The 26,115-nt window shown below is 35.5% G+C and overlaps 1 protein-coding gene across 1 annotated transcript in view; it reads right to left on the bottom strand.

Moving 5' to 3' along the window:
• Positions 1-1,534: 1,534 nt before the first annotated feature.
• Positions 1,535-26,115, bottom strand: part of ADAMTS19 (ADAM metallopeptidase with thrombospondin type 1 motif 19) — a 302,428-nt gene continuing 277,847 nt past the window's right edge. The window contains exons 22-23 of the mRNA XM_061188127.1: positions 4,078-4,255; positions 1,535-1,686 (exon numbers count right to left, since the gene is read on the bottom strand). Of these exons, the coding sequence (XP_061044110.1) occupies positions 1,535-1,686; positions 4,078-4,255 (330 nt within the window). The remainder of the gene's footprint in view (positions 1,687-4,077; positions 4,256-26,115) is intronic.

Raw genomic sequence — 26,115 nt, 5'->3', positions numbered from 1 at the left:
TTGCAATCTAGCAAGTTGGCCTGCCACAATTTCAGGGCAGAAGACATAAAACTCCTGGGTTAGAGACAAATGACTTTATTACTTACGGCAACAGCAGTAGCCAGAGAATCAGCATTTTCCTGCACTGGTTCCCTGAGCCCCAATTCCCACAGGGTGACACGAAGAGAGCCAGGCGGTACCTGCACATGCAGTGAACTGTATTACAGGAGAGGGACCCCAATTTTAAGGAACCTGAAACTTTCATAATGAGAAATAAGAATGTCTGTCCTTTGCTCCAAAAAAGACGCTATCTTTACCTTCCAAGGCTGTTCATTACACAAACATCCTTTAGAAGACACTCCAGAACAAAAGCAGACAGTGCCAAGACATGTGGAAATGTGAGAGACTCATGAAGAATTGCCTCCCAGCAGGAAGTTTCACATATTTTATTGAAAAATCTAAGAAATCATGTGAATCATGTACAATATTTTCTCACAAGAAAACCTTTAAGCTGGTTTTTAAACGTTTCACAGAATTGTAAAACTTTTTTAATTTTTAGAAAGAAAAAACACAATGAAACTACCACAGTATTATAAGCTTTTTGTTTTTCCTTGTTTCTAGGGAAAAGACTGAAAACTAGTAAATTTTCTCGTTATGATTTGTGAGGCTAAGTACTATATTCTTTTATAGATCTGCTAAAAAGATACAAGGAAATGAGGGGATCAACGCTTTCTTTGTTCAAAATATTTTAAAAAGCTAAAATCTAATGACAACATGTTAAAATAATACACACTTTTGTAGGATGTTACCATTTCTATAACGGTTTCTCTACACTATATCAACAGTGCAATGGTGATTCAGTGTAAATCATTACAGTGTTTCATTGTTACAATACTTGTGTTCAAGTACATGTTCATGAACATGATCAAAGTCTCTATTTTGACTTTTCTTTTTCATTATTAAAATAAGGCTATAATTACAGTAGAATTTTTCCTATGGATATCTCTAGATCTGAACGCAATGCATAATACATTCTCTAAAAACCTGTTCAACACTATGAGGTTTGTTATGTTGACACATCTACTGCAGATTACAGAAAATGGGCTAGGTCTGCATCAGGATACCAAAAAACAAAAATGATTTCTCTCCATATATAACTAAACTATTATGCTAAATTAGTATACATTCTGGATAACTCAATGGTATTGTCGGGGAGAGAGTAGCATCTTAGAGACAGCCCTAACTTAAAAAAATGTTGTGATTTTTTTGTTTTTTGTTTTTTTAAAGCCTAAAGATCTTGGTTTTTTGTTTTTCCCTTTTTATTTTTATTCCGGAAACTGGATCCAACTTATTTATATAAAATTATTTATGAAGCCATATAGTATAAATCAAAATGTTTGTAGAACCAAAACAAACACCATATTGGATGTGTGGCAGGCAAAAAAATAAATTAATTTGATTAAATTATATGTAATCTGATAATATTTGGTCTGAAAAACATGCTAGTGTGTGTGTTTATAAATAATGTAATTGCAAAGAGCCAGCCTGCTAGAGGTCAACTCTTCTGCTGCAGCTTTTGGGCATAGAAGTCCCTGCACGTCTCACAGCAGCGCTGATACCACCGCATGTCCTGACAGAGGTTCTTCTCACGTATCACCCGGCAGTACACAGGCCACTGATTTCCCAGGCACTTGAAAGTCAGAGCAGCTGTGAAGCAGAACACAGGGAACTAGGTGTCATGAGATAAACTAGGTGTCATGAGTAGAAACAAAGAGCAATCACTTAAGTTGGGGGATTTTGTACACACACGTTGACTCATGTATATTACCTTGCGGAGCATAAAAGATAAAGAAACACACACACACACACACACACCCTATAATAAAGGAGTAAAGTGAATGAATAATGGTCTTACTCATGAGCTTTTATAGACTTATTAAAGATAGATTTCCCAAATCCAATAAGTGTACTGCAAATGACTTTTAAGTTTCCATTTCATGGCTTTCATTTAAGCTTCTTTTGGATTTTTAGTTGAGAAGATTAAAAAGAAAAATCAATGTGTTCAATATGTCCACCATTACGGGAATACAAATTAATAAGTATTGTTATGGATGACATTGCAAAGACATAGAGAAACAAAAATCTGCTCACACTTATTTCACATTCCTCGTTTCCTAGATAGCAGCAGACATGTCCAGCTGGGATATTTAAGAATTGCAATTTCAGGCATCCTTAAAATCAAAGCTGATTATCAAAAGTGACTAAAATTTACAGCAATAAAGTTCTTGAAATGAGCTCTTGGTATAAAAAATTCGGTCATGTAGATTTGGTCCCGGTTTTTCTGAAGAAATAGCGTGTTCTGGCATGTATAATAAAAGACCGTTCTGCTACAATTGTTCCTTTTGCCACTATTCTAGTATGATTCATTAATTTATGTTTAAAAACCTTAAGATTTTCCAACCACTGTGCTTCTGTGTTTGGGGATGTGCCTTCAAGAAAAAATGAACAGAGAAAATGGAGTTTTAATTAAATTCTCCTTTTAATTCATTATTTTCTGACACATGATACTTCAAGAAGGACTGCAAATAATTGTTGGAGAAAGGGATTATGCTGTTTTTGAATACAAGGATTTAGAGCATCTGCTCTAGGATTGCTTAACTTTTTGTCTTAACTAGTTTTAATTCTACTTGAACTGATTATTTCTTAGAAATGTTAATTATTTGGCTTAAAAAAGAGAATTTTTATATTTCCATGAAGAACACAAACTTTTCCATTTGATTGAATCGTATGCCTGGAAAAGTATCTATGACAATTTAGCTCCTTGCATTTTGGCAATATTATTCTGTATGATTAAACTGATCCCCTGGAGATTATACATACAAATTGAAACTGAAGGTTTTCCCCCCTGGTAACCATAAGTTTGTTTTCTACATCTGTGACTCTATTTCTGTTTTGTAAATAAGTTCATCTGTACCACTTTTTTAGATTCCACATATAAGTGATATCATATGATATTTGTCTTTCTCTGTCTGACTTACTTCACTCAGTATGCCAAGGAGGAAAAGGGGGGAGGGATAAACTGGAATACTGGGATTGACATATACACACTACTATATGTAAAATAGATAACTAATAAGGACCTACTGTATAGCACAGGGACCTCTGCTCAATACTCTGTAATGACCGATCTGGGAAAAGAATCTAAAAAAGAGTTGATATATGTATATATATAACTGATTCACTCTGCTGTACAGCAGAAACTAACACAACATTGTAAATCAACTATACTCTAATAAAAATTAATTAAAAAAAAACAACTGAAGGTGTGAAACATATATTAACCCACTGACTCCAGGCAGCAGTGCTATTAAAAGCCACTAACTGCCACAAAAATAAAGGCTAATTCATTCATGAATATTTGTTATTCAAATGCAGGATATATATACTTAAAATACATACTCTACTTCTTGATGATGTATTAGATTAAATAGCAGGAATTGAGAATATATGTGAAAGCATTTTATAACATAAAAACTATGTAAATCAATGTTACTACTATTTATTTTTATTTAACATTATGTCCTTAAAGATGAAAAAAATAGTACTTCTTGTTCAGTGGTGTAGATACATGCAACTGTTCTCCTTGAAAGTGATTTTTTTACTCTTTGTCTCTCCAAAGGATAATTTGTACCCAGGATCACAAGGAAGGCTATTAACAATGAAGAGATCCAAGGTGTACACTACAACCTCACCTTTCCACAGACGTTACCTTAATTGAGGGTTCTGCCATGGGACCGGTCAGAACCAAAAATATGGTTACATCCTTCAACCCTTTATAGGATGACCTTGGGTGGTATGGCATTCATATTTCCAGGGCCTGGACCTGAGTAGACAGCTCAGGAATGAAAATAGTTTAGTCTTTAGGATTTTTTACCCACATGATCATCTGGACTAAACTATAGTTGAATAGATCCAATTTAGTCAGAACCAAACTAATTAGTATAGATGGATAACTAAGCTTTAAAGTGATATGCAAAATAGAAGAAGCCATGATCATTTCCATGTTTCTCAAAATCATCCCCTTTTTGGTCTGCTTACCCAGCCTGGGTGATGTTATAGTATTTACATTAATCTTCTCATTGCAGGGCTGAAGGTGGCATGGCCTGTATGCTGCAGGTTTTTCTGAAGAAAAACATTCATTTCCATGTCTTCCTGTGATCTTATGCATGCACTGAATAACACGGGACTGCATTCCTTTGCCACAGGTAATTGAGCACTAGGAGAGATAACAAGGTTTTGTTAACTGTTGTTTTTGTTGTTTCCTTTTTCTAGGCTGTGAGCCACCTTCTCCTTATATTTGCTAAAATTGAACATGAGCCACAACATCCAGGGTTAATGTAAAACATGGGTCAGAAATGTTGTTGCTCATAACTTGGGCACAGTGCTGTTCAGAATATCTAGCTGACCTAGGGCAGAGCTTTGGACAATGAAGGACATAGGCGATTAAAAAAATTTACAGCAGAAATTAACACAACATTGTAAATCAACTATACTTCAATAAAATTAAAAAAAAAAAAGTTGGAGAGTATGACTTGGGAAAGAGTGTGGGTGATACCAGTAAGTAATGAACTTGGGCGGACAGTTTTTAAAGTTTTAATATCCAGTTTGCAACAAATAATTGATTCACTGTTCTTTAATTTAGTTATTGATGCTCGAGAGTTAGATATGCCCAACTGTGGAGCCAGATCTTCGTTATAGCCTTTTAATGTACTCATCTACTCCATTTGCTCTGGCCTTAAAATGTTTATTAAGAATATCAACATGAAAAAAAAAAAAAAAGAATATCAACATGGCTGGGGGCTTCCTTGGTGGCGCAGTGGTTAAGAATCTGCCTGCCAATGCAGGGGACACGGGTTCAAGCCCTGGTCCGGGAAGATCCCACGCGCCGTGGGCCGTGGAGCAACTAAGCCCGTGCGCCACAACTACTGAGCCTGTGCTCTAGAGCCCGTGTGCCACAACTACTGAAGCCTGTGCGCCTAGAGCCCGTGCTCCACAACAAGAGAAGCCACCACAATGAGAAGCCTGCGCACCGCAACGAGCAGTAACCCCCGCTCGCTGCAACTAGAGAAAGCCTGGGTGCAGCAACAAAGACCCAACGCAGCCAAAAATAAATACATAAAATAAATAAATTTATTAAAAAAAAAGAATATCAACATGGCTTATCAACCTGATGTGTTATTGAAATAACTGCTATGACTTCGCAGATTACATGACATCCAAAATTGTGCAAATAATATTTGATAATCTGTATTTTTCTAATAAGATACCCTTTTCATGGATTCCTTGTATTTCAGCTAAATGTAGTTTGTCTTCATTTGTAAGATATTTCAGAGAACATATTTAACTTACAATGTTTGTTTATTAAAGAAGTCTCTTGGGTCCATATATATATCACTAGATTTAATTTGTTACACAAATAAACTGATGTTGAGTTGAATGAGAAAATACAATTATTTTATGGTATCAAAATTACATGTGGGAGAGGGAATGTTCTTGTGTTTCTGAAAATAGTAATTTATTTACTAGTTACACTATTTTCTATGCGGTAAAGATTTAGCCATATCTGGCTAAACAGTTCTAAAAAACTTAGAACTCTTTATAGAGATGATCTCGGTGTATTCTATTTGAAAATTGGTAAATACTTTCTGATTGTCACCTTTTAGATATGCAGGCACAAGGTTTGTAATGTTTGTTCCCCTTTGTATCTGACCAAGTCATTGTTAGGATTGCATTTTCTTTGTAAGAATTTTCAGTCCTTCCTTTACTATCATCTTGGGTCCCCTGCTCTTCTTATTTTCATTAGCACAAGAAGTATTCTACACAAACCCTTGACACCTCAAATCTGTCTGCTCCTGTTTACTTTGTCTTTAGCTCCCAGCCTTCCAGTCAATCCCAAATATTAACACAGAAGATGTATTCTTTTAAAATTGCTTTATATATATGTAAAATCTCCTTGGAAAAAACTTCAGTTACTGAGCTCCCCATTGTCTAAGAGATAAAGCCCAGTATCCCCAGATCTCCAGGCTGGCATTTATCTAGCTCCTCCAACAATTCTCCACGTCTCTGCTTTAGGGATCATTTGCTCTCTAAAACACTAATCATGCCCATGCACTTTCTACTCTCACAATTACAACTGTGCCTAGCCTCTTTTCAAATCACAATCTCAAATCCACTACTTCCACGAAGTGGTCCACAATTATCCCAACTACTTATGCATATTTATACAACATTTATGCTTCAAAACCATATATCCATCCATCTGAGGCTACCCCTTAGAATGACTTGGAGAAAAAAAAATTTTAACTATAGATTTTAAGGCCTAGAATTTCTAAGTCAGGAAACAGATTGAGTCTGGGAATATACATTAAAAAAAAAAAAAAAGTATCTAGGTGATTCTGCTGCACAGCCTGAGTTTGGAAACTACTGGTCAATAGCATGTGTTCTGCATTTAATGTAGGCCAGTGTGTATTACTTTTTATCTTTGATTAGTATCTTTTCATGTATCTAGTTTGTCTCTTGGTAAATCTCTTGAAATTAGGCTCACTGTCATATCACTTTCAGTAATAAAACCTACATATCAGGTATGAAAATAGCTTACTAAGAATAATACAATTTTATGTGCATGCTATTAACATGCATCTACTTTATAGATGACTGATCTTTCTAAATTTTATTCTGTAAATACTTCTGCATATAACCCTCCTTGTACCTGATGAATTCTTAGCTTTATGCAAACAGCAGATTAAAGAACAACTGGGATATTACATGCCTTTAAATCTGATTTTTTTTTCTTGTTAACTTCTATAGGATCTAAATGTTTCCAGTTCAGTTTAAGCTTTATTATAACTTAAAAAATATTGTAAGAGGAGTAACTGTTTGACATGGTCTTTCTCCCTTGGAAGTATGTATCTTAGTATCACTCAATAGAATGGATATAAGTATTTAAATATAGACACCATGCTTCTTAGGACTATTTTCAGGAAAATTCAAAACAGTTAAACTAAAAACTTTTAAGGGGTTAAGCTTATGTGGAAAAATATTCTAGTATCTACTCCTAAAATTTTGGGAGACCTTGGAAGTAATCACAATATTTGAGAAACAAAAAAGAACAATGGGAGTTTTATAATAGATGAACTCATTTTGATGCAATAGAGAAGGTTCTCAATCATATGTCAAAGAAGCCTAGTAATCAATCACAGACTATTCCCAATACTTTCAGCTAATCTTATATCAACTCCAAAGGACATGTGTTAACCAAAGTAATGTCATTTTTCAGGATTACAAAGTAACTATAGATACACGATAACTCAGAATACATAATTTTAGCAGATAATGGCTGAAGAGTGCCTTCCATAAAATTTTTTTTAAATTAAGAGAAAAAAAATCATTTAATTAAAATGGTATCATTCCTGCCTTTGAAACTAATGGAATAAGCTTTATTATGAAATTAGTCTAATAGCCTTAGAATCTAATTTTCATTAGAATACTTTAATAATAAAAATAACAAGCTTTTACTAGTAATTATGTTCTTTATAAAATACACAGTGGTAAAAATTTTATTACAAATGTGTGAAAAATAAACAGATATTTGAAATGGAACAATTGAAATCCCAAAGTATCTTCTAAACTATTCCTTACTTTATTATGGAAGATACCTCTAAATAATTGGATATTTCTCAAATCACATCACTATGATTAAAGACAGACAGACATTAAAAGAAAAAGTCAAAATAATTCTGGCTTGAAATGATGAGACCTGGGCTCTAATACTATCTCTAGAACCTAATGTACCTGGGACTTAGTTCCCCTTTTTGTAAAGCAACGCATTGTAGTAGATCATAGCTACACTTTCAGGTCTAAATTACTACAAAAGGAAAAATTCCAAATAACTTATTATTAAAAGTTACTGTAGTCAGGCAATTTTTAAGTGGTGACACTGCATAAAAGTAAAGATGCTTATTTCATTATCTAATTATTCACTATGCTACCCAACAATGGTATGATAGGCGTCTATTAAATGAAGTCTCAAAATTATAGTTTTTTGAATGTTTCAGAATATTCAATCATGTATTGGCTTTTCAAATATTTACTGATCACCCATCATGTTCAGGATCCTGTGCAGAAGCTAAAAGCAGCAGAAATTATTAATACTATGGGGCTGGTACTTTATTCAATAAACTTTACAACAAAACGCAATGATCTAAAATAGATGGAGTTAGATTACGAAACATTGTGGAAGCTGGGCAATTTCACCCATTCTTAGCCAAGTGTTTAATATTTTAAATAATCGGTTGTACTATGGAACCAGTTTGTTGCTTTAGGATCAAAGGGAACCAATAATATTACTTCTGAAAGCTTTCACTCCATACAATACTAATAGTAGTTAGCACTTACTTAGTATTTATTATATGCCAGGTACTGTGTTAGAAGTTACATTTATTTTAATATCTCATATGAAGCCAATGAGTACTATTATTATTCCCTTTACACAGATGAGAAAATAGAGGCTCAAATAAGTGAAACAAAGTGCCCACAGTTTTATAGCTAAGAAGTGGTGGTATTGGAGTTTGAACCCACATGTACTAAATTCAAAGACTGGACACTTACACATCACTTGATACTAGAAGATTGCTAATATTTCTCTTTATGTTAACAGTTAAAAATCTTCTCTTTTCCCCTATCCTGCCAAATAACCTCTTATACCCATATCTCACTCTTAACCTAAAACTAACGAATTAGAAGGCCTTTTTGGTTTTGTTTTACTATAACTCAGGCTATGTGGTATGAGATAAACTCTTTCGCCCTAAGGACAATTCACAAGCATGCTTTATCTTTAGATAGAGTGATCATAGAATTTATCGTCCAAATCAGGGCACTTGTGAAAGAAGTTGCCGATAATTATTCCTAGACTACGGGCATAAAAGGGGACTGTCCTGGGTAATCTGGGACACGCTGTCACACTATGTAGACAACTTACTGATAGATCTATATATTACATGATAAACACAAATGAATGGACACACGAAATACCTATTATATTCCAGGCACTATCTAATATGCTTTTACACATAATGTCTTGGTTAATCTTCCTCATAACCCTAATAATTTTACAGATGGCAAGAGTAAGGCTCACAGAGATTATTTCATTCATTCATTCAACAAATATTTACCGAAACTCTACAATGTACCAAATACTGTTCTGGATACAGGGAAGTGATAGTGAACAAAATAGACAAAAGTATGTGCCTTCAAGGAGTTTACACTGTGATACTGGAGAGCAAGAAGGTCAAGAATTAAAATACATTGTATATTAGATATTGACAAGTGCTATGGAAAAAATTAAAGCTGGGAAGGAGGACTGGGAAAATTTGGGGTATGGGGTTTAGCAATTCATATGGGATGATCAGGGAAGGACTCATGGAGAAGGTGACAAAGACTTGAAGGAGAAACAAATGCACGTCTTTGGATTCCAATACAATGTTCTTTCCACTGTGTCTCTACAGATCTTGGATCAAATTCAATGGCTTTCTCTCCCCTTCCTCCCTCCCTCTCTTCCTTCCTTCCTTCCTCCAGTCCTCCCGCCCTCCCTTCCTTCTTCCCTTCTGTCTTTTTTCTAATACATTTTAAACCTTGCTCTTCACATACGTACTAAGTTAAAAAATATTTGAAACACGGCAGCACTATAGACCTCCACTAAAGGACCAAATGCTAAAATGTCAACATCAATTTGCCAGCAACTGGTAAAAAAAAAACATAGCGTGCACCAGATAACTTGTCATTGATCTTTCTTTTACAAGGAAAATTTCCTGACTAAAGTATTTTAATAAGAGAGACCTGTACTGTCTGACAAATAGTCTGTTCCCCAAACAGTTTTAATATTGCCCTGAAGGACCTTTGAAACTAAGCACCTCACAAACCAATTCCATGAACTAGAAGCCTTTAATTCTGAACAGGAAACGCAATCTTGATGTACCAGGTTTACTACAGTAAAAAGGGAAATAGTAATCTTTAGAACAAACTTAAGCAGCAAGACACAAGAAAAACTGATGTTGGTAATCCCTCTTTCCCACCAAAAAATGAGCCCCAAAGGCTCTGAAATAAAATCTGTTTTGACTTAGTGACATTCATCATTTCAATCTACCTGAGAAAATTATGACCTTCCTTGCACTTGAGTACATGAGTATTATAATATCTTTAGATAATATCGTGATAGATTTCTCTTATAATGGAATAAACCCTTTCTTGACCTGGGACATTAGTGACAATTTCTAAGATTGTATTAAATTATGTTAACCTTATAGTTTGCATGTCAAACACTAAACATGATAAAGGAAACTTCCTCAATAATTCAAACAGTTTGGACTATTAAAATGATTAGAGAAATAGTTTAGTAAATGAGAACCATGAATACAAATGGTAGCAAATTAGCAAGAAGAAGGCTTTATCCTCTTTTAAAATGAGATATATATGTTATATAACCTTATAACTATTTCCATTATCTAAAACTTCCTTTTTGTCATTCTTACACCACACAATAAGATCTGACTTGCTTTATTTTACCTAAGAAAATTTCATCTAAATAAACTAACTGAAAGGGAAGTCTCTGGGGAAAAATAAGCAATGTCCAAGCTGGTGGAAGGGTACAATAGACGTTTACCTAACTCAGATGTTTATAATATTCTAAAAATGGCCAAGGAGGATCTGGTGATATATATAGATGTGAACTCTTGGAAAGTTATATTTACTAAGGTAGTGATAGCTCTGAGTGGGCAGGGTTTGCCAGTACTGGTAAAGGCAGGTTAAGATGCTAGAATGATTTGGCAAATTTGTGGACTGGCCTAAATGTGAACAAATGAGGGACATAGAAAAAAATGTAGGAAAAAAACTGCACTCAAAAAATTCTTAACAAATTCTCAACTGAGGCATTGTCATAGAAACAAAGGAATGAAATGAACTCTGAATGGCTGTTAAGTCCATCTCATGAACAAGACAAGATGTGGAATCCTTTCTTCCACCACAAAGGATGGATGAGTGGTGAGGCACTGCCCAAAAAGCAAACTGCAGTAAGAAACTGACCATGGAAATTTCACACCTGACAGTATTATTTATGGCATTAATAGACAGTGTTGCTAAGATCTTGGTTTAATACTTGGAAAAATATGTAAACACCTTATACTAGGTGTTCAAGGAAAGGCCATTTATCTTGAGACATTTTATTGATGTTATAATTCCATTAAGTTCAAAGGCAGTGAGTGTGTGCTATAAAATAACTGTGGCCCGATGAAACTCTTTAAGTTTTCAAGTCTAATCTGATGCACTGAGGATAATTAGGTCTTAAATATCACAATGGTATAAATACATTTTTGATGGATCATATAAACATATAAGGGATGAGTGTATTCTGTTACTAAATTTTCATTACATTATATAGAAATATTCATTTCACAATAGATTTGAATATGTTTATCAAGAATATGTATCTTTTAAAAATAATCTACATGTATTGTTCCCCAAAGTTTCTATGAACACCACAATGCTTAGAGGCATAAATCCACTAAATACTAGTGAATAATAGCAAACATGCTCTGTAATACATTGACATGGGTAAAACATGTTTAATTCAAAGAAAAAAGGCTGCACAGGCACCAATAAATAGCTATCTACAAGTTTATAAAGTGCCAAAATGAGGGACAAAAATAGTGAACACGATTTTAGGAGGTTCTCAAAGCTCGTCCATAGTACCACTTGAATCCACTTTTGTAAAGTGCAAAATTATCTTCCTGTCACTGAAAATTCATGAATCATGTAGGAATATCCACAAGGGCTCATGATATAATCTACGTGGTATGATGTCTCTGTCAAATTCACCAAAGAACACTGTTGTCTTTTTGTCCAAGAAGTAACCTATGTACTTCTGGACAACTTAATTTCACTTAAGAACCCTTTAAAAATGGGATATCCATAAATATCTCTTAACTACTCTCCTATTTAGAGAAGAGATGCTAATTATTTCCACTGATCTCTGATTCTTGCACTGCTTCTGTGCTCCATGGGTTCTGAGATCAAGTAGATCTATTCTGCATATGTGATTTTCAGCATGGAGCTACAAGAGACTTCCACATCTAGTCTTAGGTATTGGGATCCTATGGTAAAATGCCAAATCTTAAAATTACTGGTTAAATATTAGTTTCTACCTTTCCTTTCAGGACTTCAGAATAGTCAGATAGACACTGTTTGGTGCTAGTTAGTTACTCGGAATATTTAGATAACCCAGGTTTGGGAACCAATTGGGACACTATGGTATAAGTAAATGTGTACACTTAGGTTAAATAATCAATTAGTTTGGCAGTGAGTTTATGGAATTATCAATCTGTGCATGTTAAACTCTAAAGTTAAATTGTAAAACTCTTCAAGCTTAAATCCTGTAAAATGTCCTCTTAAACATTATACCAAAGAGGCAGAAAGCCTGAAAGTAAAAATACTACTGTACAGTATTTATTTGGAGTTTTATTGGATAACAAACATAACTAAACTAGTTTGCTTTTAAATTCCTTGAAAAAAAACCCCCAAATTTCAGTGTATTTGGGGGTTAAAAATAATAATTCTCACACTTGGCCAGGACAGAGATTACCCGAGATTCCTTCCTTCTAGACTGTGCCAAAGATATATATTTTGGAGAGAATGTGTATTCTCCAGGCCAACAGCTAAGGAAGGCTCTGTAATGCTTTACTCATTTCCAGCTGGCCTCTGTAAGAAATAGGAATTCCTAAATTAAGAGAAAATTGTCACTGGCAGATAGAGTTCAATTTTTTTTAACCAATATAATAGACAGTCTTCTAGAACCTGATATAATTTGTAATGATAAGTGCCAATCTATAACAAGGTTAACAGCATTGACTTGGATAATTTGTCTTTGGGAATAAATGGATTATTCCAAAGTGGTTTAACAAGAGTGAAGTAGCATTCACAGTGGAGAGTGGACCTCATAAGGAAACTAAATGATGATTTCTACTGGAAATTATTAGCACAGCATTCCTATTCATTTATGTATATGTTTGGCAGTTCCATCTTTAAACTTTTTAATAAAGTGAGTGTGAAACAAGCATACTAAGGAACAAAAGTTAGCTTTGTTTTGCAAGATTTGCTGTTTGTTTTGGTCAGGGTTGCAGCATCTTTTTAAAGTAGTTCATCTGCTTAATTTAACACATGGGTATTTGGAATTGAATCTATTCCTAGAGGTCAGACATTGAGGATTTTTTGCATATGTCTTTAGTTAAATATTTGTTTGGTTCTACAGTTCAAACTATTTTTGTCTCTTTAATGAAAATGTTTGCATATAGTTACTGCAAATCAAGGAAATGTGTGTGGCAAAAATCAAGCAGAGTGCTTATGAATGATTAGCAGAGAACTGAATACGTTATGAAAGGTCATAATAATCCCCCCAATCATTTTTTATATCAAAGTACACACTGATCACCACAAAGATGGAATTAAAAAAAGATGCTTTGCATTAAGAAGCAATTAAACACTAAGTTTTGGGCACATTTGCAATTCTGTCAGTGCTGAGCCTATGAATCATAGGATGTTACAGAGGTGAAAAAAGACTATCAAGACATTTCTATTTTATCACTATCATCCCAGTGAAACATCTTCCCACCAGGGACACTGTTTGGAAAGACAGTTTTTGAATTTCCTTTTCAAATAAGATACTTTCCAGGTCTAGTCCAACAATTCTATGTCAGAAATGGATCAGATCCTTCTGTGGCCATGTTAGAGAAGTGTGTGTTTTTGTTTTGCTTTTAATAAATAAACTCTTGATTTAAAACAGCACAGAGAGCATTATATAGCTACTTTTAACTTATTCCAACCTGAAATAAACCAAGTATTTGTTAGTTCACAGAGAAAATTCTTAAGTGTGCTTTGCTTCCATCTGCTGCTTTTCTTCTAGGTTAGATAACTGCTCTCTAACCTGTCAGGTATTCCAGCCAAATGAATTCCAGAAAATGCAAAAGAAGTCTGCCAGCTTCCTTGAACCTCAATCTTAAGCATCTTTTAGGCTTAAATAGCATGTTACTCAAATGAGGGTGGATTTACTTTTTTAAAAGAAAATCACATTTTTAAGTAGTTTGATATACCATACAGGAAAAGGTCAAGGGAGTCATATGTTTACATAAAATTATATCAATTACCTTAATTTTCCTGGAGAAAGATAAGCTAGTTACTAATTTTTTGTGGTAAATTATATGAAACACTGTAGTTGTTATAGAACCAGAGTCAGAAAAATAAAATGGGCCACAATAAAAGAAGTACAATGCTTACATGTATCATACATTTTTGCTTACTTGTTGAAGAAGTTTAAGCAGTCATTTATTCAATAAATATCACCGCATGTCATGCAATGGTCTGGTCACTCAGACAGAGGGGTGAGAAGGGTAAAAGGGTTAAGACAATCTTAACGAAACAGCAAAAATATAAGGCAATAAGTAATTGAGAGAAATTAATGTAGTCAATAAGTGCAGACAGATTCTGTCATTTACTGGGGAAATTAGGTACTTGAGCTGGCCCTTAAAGGACTTGGATGGCTGTAAAAAACACATTCTAGGCAAAGAGAAGTGTATAAACAAAGACATGGAGATTGTAGAAGTACAAACTGCTCAGGCCTGAGCTTAGTGGAGATACTGAATTAATGAGAATAATGAGACAATTCTCAAAAGGTAGGTTAAGACCAGAATATAGAAAGCTTTGAATGCCAGAGTTAGTATCTGGTAGTTGACAGTATAGCCAATGACAACTCTCTGAAATTGTTTGAACTATAGGATAGAGTGGTGAAGTCATCCACCTATATGGGGGTAAGGAAGCACATTAGAAATTGTTACTCTAGTCCTGGTGAAAATATAAGAAGGACTGCAGTATTATATTGGGACTGAAGAGCAACCCAGGCAAAACACTACCTGTGTATAGAAGAAAAAGTGCCAAGGACAGCTTCTACTTGGGTATCTGGGAAGATGGTATTAACATTTTTCAAGAAAAAGGAAATTGGGAGTGGGATATGGTTTGAGGAAATAAAATGAGGAATGTCACTGGCACAGTCCTATAGCAGCTGACATTTGAGAATAAAGAAATAGGCTCCCCTCAACTCCTTCTGAGTTTCCATTTCATTGAACATTCTTAAGCATACTTTCTTCTCTTGTTTCTCATGACTTTTCCTCCTGTTTCTCTGAATACCCCTTTTTTTTGGTCCTTTTTGCTAGCAGTTGCTTCTTTTCTCACAAGCCTTTAAAGCTGGGAGTTTCTCAGGGCTGCATCTTTTCTTCTCCATCTATACCCCCTTCTCGGGCACGCTTATACTGTAAAATTTAAACACTGCCTAAATGTTGATGATTCCAAAATGTATATTTCCATCCCATTCCTCTCCTCTGACCTATCTACTAGACACCAGTATTTCATTCTTTTATGCGCACGTGAAACAGTCCAAAATAGAATTCATAAACCTTCCCCTCCAACTTGATTCATCTCTAGGCTTTCCTATCTCATATCACAGAACCATTATCCATACAAGTTCTTCAGACCAGAAAGCTAACGTGGGATTCCTCCTAAACACACGAACACCTCCCTCCTTCTCACCTCTCCACAGAAAATCAACCCCACTCCTGTTCATTTTAACCTCATAACAAATTTCTCAAAGCCAACCATTTTCCCCATCTCTACTGATACTACAATACAAATAGTCAGCATTTATTTAGTTACTATGTATCTGACCCTTTGCTAATAATTTTTCATAAATTATTTCATTTGGAATCAGTAACTTATCTGAACAGAAAATTCAGAATTCAAACTCAGGGCTGTCTGACTCCATACACCGAGTTATCTCACCAACTACCTAACTTATGAAATCCTCTCCCTTTCCTAGAAATTCTATAATATTCTTGTAGCATCTCTCTATATCCATGACATCAATCACTGTTGATACTGCAGCCTGAAAAATGTAAGTATGAAGAAAGTATTCTTTTAATTTCAGACAAAAACTATTAACCAGTTTATAAAATTAAAAGTTATATATGGATATGGTAGAATTATAAGCATAGAAGTTCCTTTCCTTCAATATAATTCAGATAAACTGTTCTTTGTATATCTGTGCAGAAAAATTTTAATATGTATAAAAAGAATATATGTAAATATAGTTCACACTATATAACTCTTCTGCATAATATTTACATACTTACTAGTAGTTCTTGGAGAAATTTTCTTATCAGTATGTATATACAAATATATTTTTATAAAGTACAGTATTCCACTGTTTAAATATAGTATTTTGATTTATGTAACTAGTTAATGGATATATGGATTGTTTCTAAATTTTTGTTGTTCCAAACAAGGCTGCAATGAGCATCTTCATAAATGCAGTTAGCAAATTATTTGAGAATGTCTGTAAGCAAAAGCTATGGCAACAGAGCTGCTGAGTCCAAGAATGTGTGCATTTCAAAACGAGATATCATTTTTTTCACCTATCAAAATGTTTTTTAAAAAGTTTGATAACATCCAATCTCAGAAGTAGTATGGGAAAACATATGTGGAAGCAACAGGGCAGAATTGAGTAAAATAAACTTCCTCCGTATGGCAGCCCCTGGGTATCTCTCAACCCACTTCTCTCATGTTGCCTCTCTGAGCCCTGAATTTGTGTGAGTATGTGTGTATTTATTTCTAAACAAGTTTGTTAGTTTTAATTCTTATCCTATATGGACTCGTACATATTTTGTATATAGAAAATAAGGTTATATATATATATATATTTTCTAATCTAGTCTGCTGTTTGTGTTTTGTCTCCTTAGGTAGATCTTTCCTTTTTAAGTAGCTCAAAATATTTTTCCTTGGTCTATACACATCACTGAAACTGGATTACTTTTACCTGCACAGTTAAGAGTATTTTGAAGTTTAGAGAGACTTACAGTTGCTTTGGCACATTTTACAGATGTGGGGATTGAGGTTGGGGGGCCTAAGGAACTGCTCTTCTGCATTCAAGACCGATGCAGGTTGTGCACTGTGGCTGTGCAAATGCTGGGGTGCCACCCCGTCAACCTGCAGCAAAACCAGGGACCTGTTTGTGAAAAGATTTTCCCTTTCATTTACGTTTTGCATCCATATGATGCCTTTCTAACTAGCTGATCATTTGCATATTTGTTCTTGCATTGTATACACGTCTTTCTCTGGGCGTCCTGGTGATCTGGTTATGTCTATCTCTGGATATCCTCTGGTATTTGATGAACATATACTTTACTACATCTAAGTAAAAAACACTTAATGCTAAGACTACTGATTTTAGTTTTATAACAGTCATCAAATTTCATTATATTTTTATGTGAAACCCTCCCCTTGCTCCCACCTATTGAAGTTCAATATCCCCAAAATGAGTTTTCGCACGCTCCATGCTCCATCCCCTATAAAGGATATCAAGAGTAATTTTTAACTCAATGACATTTATTTACTGAATTACTTCTAGGTATGGTTTAGAAGGTGAAATTATAGATGCCCTGGTATGCAGCATGAAAGCACTGATAGCATTATTTTAAGAGTCTAGTGATTTTTCAAGGATCTATTAAGAAGACAGTATTTTTAACCCCTGTGGATTAAAAATAATTACTTCTCTCACATTTTGCAATCCAAAGGATGTTAAACACATGTTCTTATATCTGCATTTATAATTTAATTATACATATACACGCACATATATATACTTTAAATATATATACATACACACACCCACACACATACGTATACATAGACACTACTTTAATCTCTCTAAATTATACATTTTCTTTAGATAGAAGACATATACACATAGTATGTGTGCCTCATTCTTTTTAAGTTAATATATTTCTGCTATGTTCAATCGTACCAGCCAACTGCATTTGACTACTTTGAGTAATCTGAACACTTTGGAAATTCCATATTTTTATATATCTGGGGAAACAGATACAACTCTCGAGAGATCTTAAAAATAAAAATGATAGCAATGCAAAAAATGTCCCATTCTCTGGCAGTGCAAAGAGACAGAGACAAAACAGTTTGATAGCCAACAGTTTAGGGATTATTATGCGTGGTTTAGAAGACAGCTATACACTTGGGGAAGATGGCGGAAGAGTAGGACGCGGAGATCACCTTCCTTCCCACAGATACAGTAGAACTACATCTACACGTGGAACTGCTCCTACAGAACACCCACTGAACGCTGGCAGAAGACGTCAGACCTCCCAAAAGGCAAGAAAATCCCCACGTACTTGGGTAGGGCAAAAGAAAAAAGAAATAACAGAGACAAAAGAATAGAGACGGGACCTGCACCAGTGGGAGGGAGCTGTGAAGGAGGAAAGGTTTCCACACACTAGGAAGCCCCTTTGCGGGCAGAGACTGCGGGTGGCAGAGGGGGGAAGCTTCAGAGCCGCGGAGGAGAGCGCAGCCACAGGGGTGCGGAGGGCAAAGTGGAGAGATTCCCGCACAAAGGATCGGTGCAAACAACTAGCAAGACAGGAACACAGCCCCATCCATTAACAGAGAGGCTGCCTAAAATCATAATAATAAGGCCACAGACACCCCAAAACACACCACCAGACGTGGACGTGCCCACCAGAAAGACAAGATCCAAACTCATCCACCAGAACACAGGCACTAGCCCCCTCCACCAGGAAGCCTACACAACCCACGGAACCAACCTTAGCCACTGGGGACAGATACCAAAAACAACGGGAACTACGAACCTGCAGCCTGTGAAAAGGAGACCCCAAACACAGTAAGATAAGCAAAATGAGAAGACAAGAAAACACACAGCAGGTGAAGGAGCAGGGTCAAAACACACCAGACTTAACAAATGAAGAGGAAATAGGCAGTCTACCTGAAAAAGAATTCAGAATAATGATAGTAAAGATGATCCAAAATCTTGGAAATAGAATAGACAAAATGCAAGAAACATTTAACAAGGACGTAGAAGAACTAAAGAGGAACCAAGCAACGATGAAAAACACAATAAATGAAATTAAAAATACTCTAGACGGGATCAATAGCAGAATAACTGAGGCAGAAGAACGGATAAGTGATCTGGAAGATAAAATAGTGGAAATAACTACTGCAGATCAGAATAAAGAAAAAAGAATGAAAAGAACTGAGGACAGTCTCAGAGACCTCTGGGACAACATTAAACGCACCAACATTCGAATCATAGGGGTCCCAGAAGAAGAAGAGAAAAAGAAAGGGACTGAGAATATATGTGAAGAGATTATAGTTGAAAACTTCCCTAATATGGGAAAGGAAATAGTTAATCAAGTCCTGGAAGCACAGAGAGTCCCATACAGGATAAATCCAAGGAGAAACACACCAAGACACATATTAATCAAACTATCAAAAATTAAATATAAAGAAAACATATTAAAAGCAGCAAGGGAAAAACAACAAATAACACACAAGGGAATCCCCATAAGGTTAACAGCTGATCTTTCAGCAGAAATTCTGCAAGCCAGAAGGGAGTGGCAGGATATACTTAAAGTGATGAAGGAGAAAAACCTACAACCAAGGTTACTCTACCCAGCAAGGATCTCATTCAGATTTGATGGAGAAATTAAAACCTTTACAGACAAGCAAAAGCTGAGAGAGTTCCGCACCACCAAACCAGCTTTACAACAAATGCTAAAGGAACTTCTCTAGGCAAGAAACACAAGAGAAGGAAAACACCTACAATAACAAACCCAAAACATTTAAGAAAATGGGAATAGGAAAATACATATCGATAATTACCTTAAATTTAAATGGATTAAATGCTCCCACCAAAAGACACAGACTGGCTGAATGGATACAAAAACAAGACCGATATATATGCTGTCTACAAGAGACCCACTTCAGACCTAGAGACACATACAGACTGAAAGTGAGGGGATGGAAAAAGATATTCCATGCAAATGGAAATCAAAAGAAAGCTGGAGTAGCAATTCTCATATCAGACAAAATAGACTTTAAAATAAAGACTATTACAAGAGACAAAGAAGGACACTATATAATGATCAAAGGGATCGATCCAAGAGGAAGGTATAACAATTGTAAATATTTATGCACCCAACATAGGAGCACCTCAATACATAAGGCAAATACTAACAGCCATAAAAGGGGAAATCGACAGTAACACAATCATAGTAGGGGACTTTAACACCCCACTTTCACCAATGGACAGATCATCCAAAATGAAAATAAATAAGGAAACACAAGCTTTAAATGATACATTAAACAAGATGGACTTAATTGATATTTATAGGACATTCCACCCAAAAACAACAGAATACACATTTTTCTCAAGTGCTCATGGAACATTCTCCAGGATAGATCATATCTTGGGTCACAAATCAAGCCTTGGTAAATTTAAAAAGATTGAAATCGTATCAAGTATCTTTTCCGACCACAACGCTATGAGACTAGATATCAATTACAGGAAAAGATCTGTAAAAAATACAAACACATGGAGGCTACACAATACACTACTTAATAACGAAGTGATCACTGAAGAAATCAAAGGGGAAATCAAAAAATACCTAGAAACAAATGACAATGGAGACACGACGACCCAAAACCTATGGGATGCAGCAAAAGCAGTTCTAAGAGGGAAGTTTATAGCAATACAAGCCTACATCAAGAAACAGGAAACATCTCGAATAAACAACCTAACCTTGCACCTAAAGCAATTAGAGAAAGAAGAACAAAAAAACCCCAAAGCTAGCAGAAGGAAAGAAATCATAAAGATCAGGTCAGAAATAAATGAAAAAGAAATGAAGGAAACAATAGCAAAAATCAATGAAACTAAAAGCTGGTTCTTTGAGAAGATAAACAAAATTGATAAATCATTAGCCAGACTCATCAAGAGAAAAAGGGAGAAGACTCAAATCAATAGAATTAGAAATGAAAAAGGAGAAGTAACCACTGACACTGCAGAAATACAAACGATCATGAGAGATTACTACAAGCAACTCTATGCCAATAAAATGGACAACCTGGATGAAATGGACAGATTCTTAGAAATGCACAACCTGCTGAGACTGAACCAGGAAGAAATAGAAAATATGAACAGACCAATCACAAGCACTGAAATTGAAACTGTGATTAAAAATCTTCCAACACACAAAAGCCCAGGACCAGATGGCTTCACAGGCGAATTCTATCAAACATTTAGAGAAGAGCTAACACCTATCCTTCTCAAACTCTTCCAAAATCTTGCAGAGGGAGGAACACTCCCCAACTCATTCTACGAGGCCACCATCACCCTGATACCAAAACCAGACAAAGATGTCACAAAGAAAGAAAACTACAGGCCAATATCACTGATGAACATAGATGCAAAAATCCTCAACAAAATACTAGCAAACAGAATCCAACAGCACATTAAAAGGATTATACACCATGATCAAGTGGGGTTTATTCCAGGAATGCAAGGATTCTTCAATATACGCAAATCAATCAACGTGATACATCATATTAACAAATTGAAGGAGAAAAACCATATGATCATCTCAATAGATGCAGAGAAAGCTTTCGACAAAATTCAACACCCATTTATGATAAAAGCCCTGCAGAAAGTAGGCATAGAGGGAACTTTCCTCAACATAATAAAGGCCATATATGACAAACCCACAGCCAACATTGTCCTCAATGGTGAAAAACTGAAACCATTTCCACTAAGATCAGGAACATGACAAGGTTGCCCACTCTCACCACTATTATTCAACATAGTTTTGGAAGTGTTAGCCACAGCAATCAGAGAAGAAAAAGAAATAAAAGGAATCCAAATCGGATAAGAAGAAGTAAAGCTGTCACTGTTTGCAGACGACATGATACTATACATAGAGAATCCTAAAGATGCTACCAGAAAACTACTAGAGCTAATCAATGAATTTGGTAAAGTAGCAGGATACAAAATTAATGCACAGAAATCTCTTGCATTCCTATATACTAATGATGAAAAATCTGAAAGTGAAATTAAGAAAACACTCCCATTTACCACTGCAACAAAAAGAATAAAATATCTAGGAATAAACCTACCTAAGGAGACAAAAGACCTGTATGCAGAAAATTATAGGACACTGATGAAAGAAATTAAAGATGATACAAATAGATGGAGAGATATACCATGTTCTTGGATTGGAAGAATCAACATTGTGACAATGACTCTGCTACCCAAAGCAATCTACAGATTCAATGCAATCCCTATCAAACTACCACTGGCATTTTTCACAGAACTAGAACAAAAAATTTCACAATTTGTATGGAAACACAAAAGACCCCGAATAGCCAAAGCAATCTTGAGAATGAAAAATGGAGCTGGAGGAATCAGGCTCCCTGACTTCAGACTATATTACAAAGCTACAGTAATCAAGACAGTTTGGTACTGGCACAAAAACAGAAATATAGATCAATGGAACAGGATAGAAAGCCCAGAGATAAGCCCACGCACATATGGTCACCTTATCTTTGATAAAGGAGGCAAGCATATACAGTGGAGAAAAGACAGCCTCTTCAATAAGTGGTGCTGGGAAAATTGGACAGGTACATGTAAAAGTATGAAATTAGAACACTCCTTGACACCATACACAAAAATAAACTCAAAATGGATTAAAGACCTAAATGTAAGGCCAGACACTATCAAACTCTTAGAGGAAAACATAGGCAGAACACTCTATGACATAAATCACAGCAAGATCCTTTTTGACCCAGCTCCTAGAGAAATGGAAATAAAAACACAAATAGGGCTTCCCTGGTGGCGCAGTGGTTGAGGGTCTGCCTGCCAATGCAGGGGACACGGGTTCGAGCCCTGGTCTGGGAAGATCCCACGTGCCACGGAGCGGCTGGGCCCGTGAGCCACAATTACTGAGCCTGCACGTCTGGAGCCTGTGCTCCGCAGCAAGAGAGGCCGCGATAGTGAGAGGCCCGCGCAACGCGATGAGGCGTGGTCCCCGCTTGCCACAACTAGAGAAAGCCCTCGCACAGAAACGAAGACCCAACACAGCAATCAATCAATCAATAAATCAATCAATAAATAAGAACGTGAATTTCTAAAAAAAAAAAAAAAAAAAACCACAAATAAAAAAATGGGACCTAATGAAACTTAAAAGCTTTTGCACAGCAAAGGAAACCATAAACAAGACCAAAAGACAACCCTCAGAATGGGAGAAAATATTTGCAAATGAAGCAACTGACAAAGGATTAATCTCCAAGATTTACAAGCAGCTCATGCAGCTCAATAACAAAAAAACAAACACCCCAATCCAAAAATGGGCAGAAGACCTAAATAGACATTTCTCCAAAGAAGATATACAGATTGCCAACAGACACATGAAAGAATGCTCAACATCATTAATCATTAGAGAAATGCAAATCAAAACTACAATGAGGTATCATCTCACACTGGTCAGAATGGCCATCATCAAAAAATCTAGAAACAATAAATGCTGGAGAGGGTGTGGAGAAAAGGGAACACTCTTGCACTGTTGGTGGGAATGTAAATTGATACAGCCACTATGGAGAACAGTATGGAGGTTCCTTAAAAAACTAAAAATAGAACTACCATACGACCCAGCAATCCCACTACTGGGCATATACCCTGAGAAAACCATAATTCAAAAAGAGTCATGTACCAAAATATTCATTGCAGCTCTGTTTACAATAGCCAGGACATGGAAGCAACCTAAGTGTCCATCATCGGATGAATGGATAAAGAAGATGTGGCACATATATACAATGGAATATTACTCAGCCATAAAAAGAAACGAAATGGAGTTATTTGTAGTGAGGTGGATGGAGTTAGAGTCTGTCATACAGAGTGAAGTAAGTCAGAAAGAGAAAAACAAATACAGTATGCTAACACATATATATGGAATCTAAGGGGAAAAAAAAAAAAAAGGTCATGAAGAACCTAGTGGCAAGACGGGAATAAAGACACAGACCTACTAGAGAATGGACTTGAGGATATGGGGAGGGGGAGGGGTGAGATGTGACAGGGTGAGAGAGTGTCATGGACATATATACACTACCAAATGTAAAATAGATAGCTAGTGGGAAGCAGCCGCTTAGCACAGGGAGATCAGCTCGGTGCTTTGTGACCACCTAGAGGGGTGGGATAGGGAGGGTGGGAGGGAGGGAGATGCAAGAGGGAAGAGATATGGGAACATATGTATATGTATAACTGATTCACTTTGTTATAAAGCAGAAAGTAACACACCATTGTAAAGCACTTATACTTCAATAAAGATGTTTAAAAAAAAAAGAATGCAATGGATGATAGCAAAGAGTGGAATGGAAACCTTGGTGTAATAATATAAAAAGCTCAAATGCCAAAAAAAAAAAAAAAAAAAGAAGACAGCTATATTTTTTAGACAGAATGGAGAGTAGCAAGTTGGGTAAATGTTTGGTGGATGTATCTAAACAACATAATAGAAAGTTTTTCTTGAGAAAAACCATCTTACTTATCATTGAGTAATTTCTTTAGAATGAACAGCTTACTCAGAGATAAGTGAATTTTCAAAGTAGATTTTCCTATCATGCAAAATATCTCTTCTTTAGGATATCTTGGGATAGGTTTCCTCAATGTCTGTATGTTTAAAACCAAGGCCACAATCTTTGATTTCTTTGATTTACTGATTGAGCCAATAATGATAGAACTCAGTATGATAGATTCATATTTGATTATGGGGTAGCTGCTCAAATTTTCCTGTCTTATGAGATTATCTATAACTATAAAAATGATGAGCTGTTATCTTTTCCAAATATCAACAGACTTGTAGATGTAATTAGAAAATAATTCTGAATAGAAATGCTAATCCATCCCAAGAACAGTTTTCTGAATTACAGATTATTTCTGTTTGGTTTCCATCTACAAATTTTCTCTAGTTAGAAAAAAATATTTACAAAACTAGTGTTTGAAATTTAAATAATCTAATTTAAGCTTTCCTAAAGTGTGTTACACTAAATAACAAACTAGCTACATGCTCTGTAAAAGTGATCCATGGTAAAAGGAAAAAAGAAAAGTGAAATACCATAGCCTCTCTTTGAGATTTGCAGTGTACAGAACAACATTTTCTATTTTTACATTCTAGTAGGATATTTAAGTTGGTTATTTACTATTACTGCTGAATATTTCTTTAAATTTGACTGGTAAATCCTTCTAACAAGTGATTGAGCTTCCCTCTACTAACCTGTAACAACCCACTTAGTTTAGTTGTATTAAAACCAGTGATCTATACATATCCTCATTTGGATTCTGGAACATCCTGCAAGTTTATTTTAATTGGGTTGGGGTATATGCAGCACTGGGTCAGTCCACATATTAAGGAATCCATAGTCCTAAGGTCCTAGCCTAGCCATTGGGTAACAAGAAATCCCTCCTTTGCAATTTTTGGATCTGGGTTTTTTTGTCCCTTTTCATTTAATGCAGAAACACCAGGCTGCAGAGACACATGATTAAAAATGTGATATTATATAGTCATTTGTTTTAGGATATTCCTGATTGCTTTGATCAAGTTTTGTTTCTTTAAATTTCCTTCAATGATTCCTGAGTTTTCCTTCAGTGAAAATAAACATCTTCTGCGATTATTCATAATTTCCTACCAATGGTAATAAGTCACAATTACCACTCTCCATGTTAATTGGAGGGACAAACTTCTGTGTAGAAAACTGAAGGGAGATCATCAGGCCAAGGACCCTATGAGATTTGGGAACAGCCTATTAACTTACCCAGAATTTTAAATTCACATGATCTGTCTCTCTAAGAATCCACCGTAACAAAGAGTAAGAAATAAAAGAATGTTTTTTTCAGGGTCATGTGAAATGGCACAAACCAAACCACTTGTATTGACTGCTGACCAATCTGGATAAAAGTAAAGCTCGAAATAACAGGGTAATAAATCTTCTATTTGTCTTTCTACACTTCAGTATGTCAGTAAAGAGCCTTTCATGACATTGTTGTTTCTCTGATCATGCACTTGCCTGTTACGAATTGTTTTAACTTAAGAATTATGCAATATGAGACCACTTTAAGGTTATAAATCTTGGTTACAC

This window comes from Eubalaena glacialis, chromosome 4 (genome assembly GCF_028564815.1).
Source record: "Eubalaena glacialis isolate mEubGla1 chromosome 4, mEubGla1.1.hap2.+ XY, whole genome shotgun sequence".
NCBI lineage: Eukaryota > Metazoa > Chordata > Mammalia > Artiodactyla > Balaenidae > Eubalaena > Eubalaena glacialis.
The sequence above is the reverse complement of the archived record's forward strand: the minus strand, read 5'-3'. Positions and strand labels throughout refer to the sequence as shown.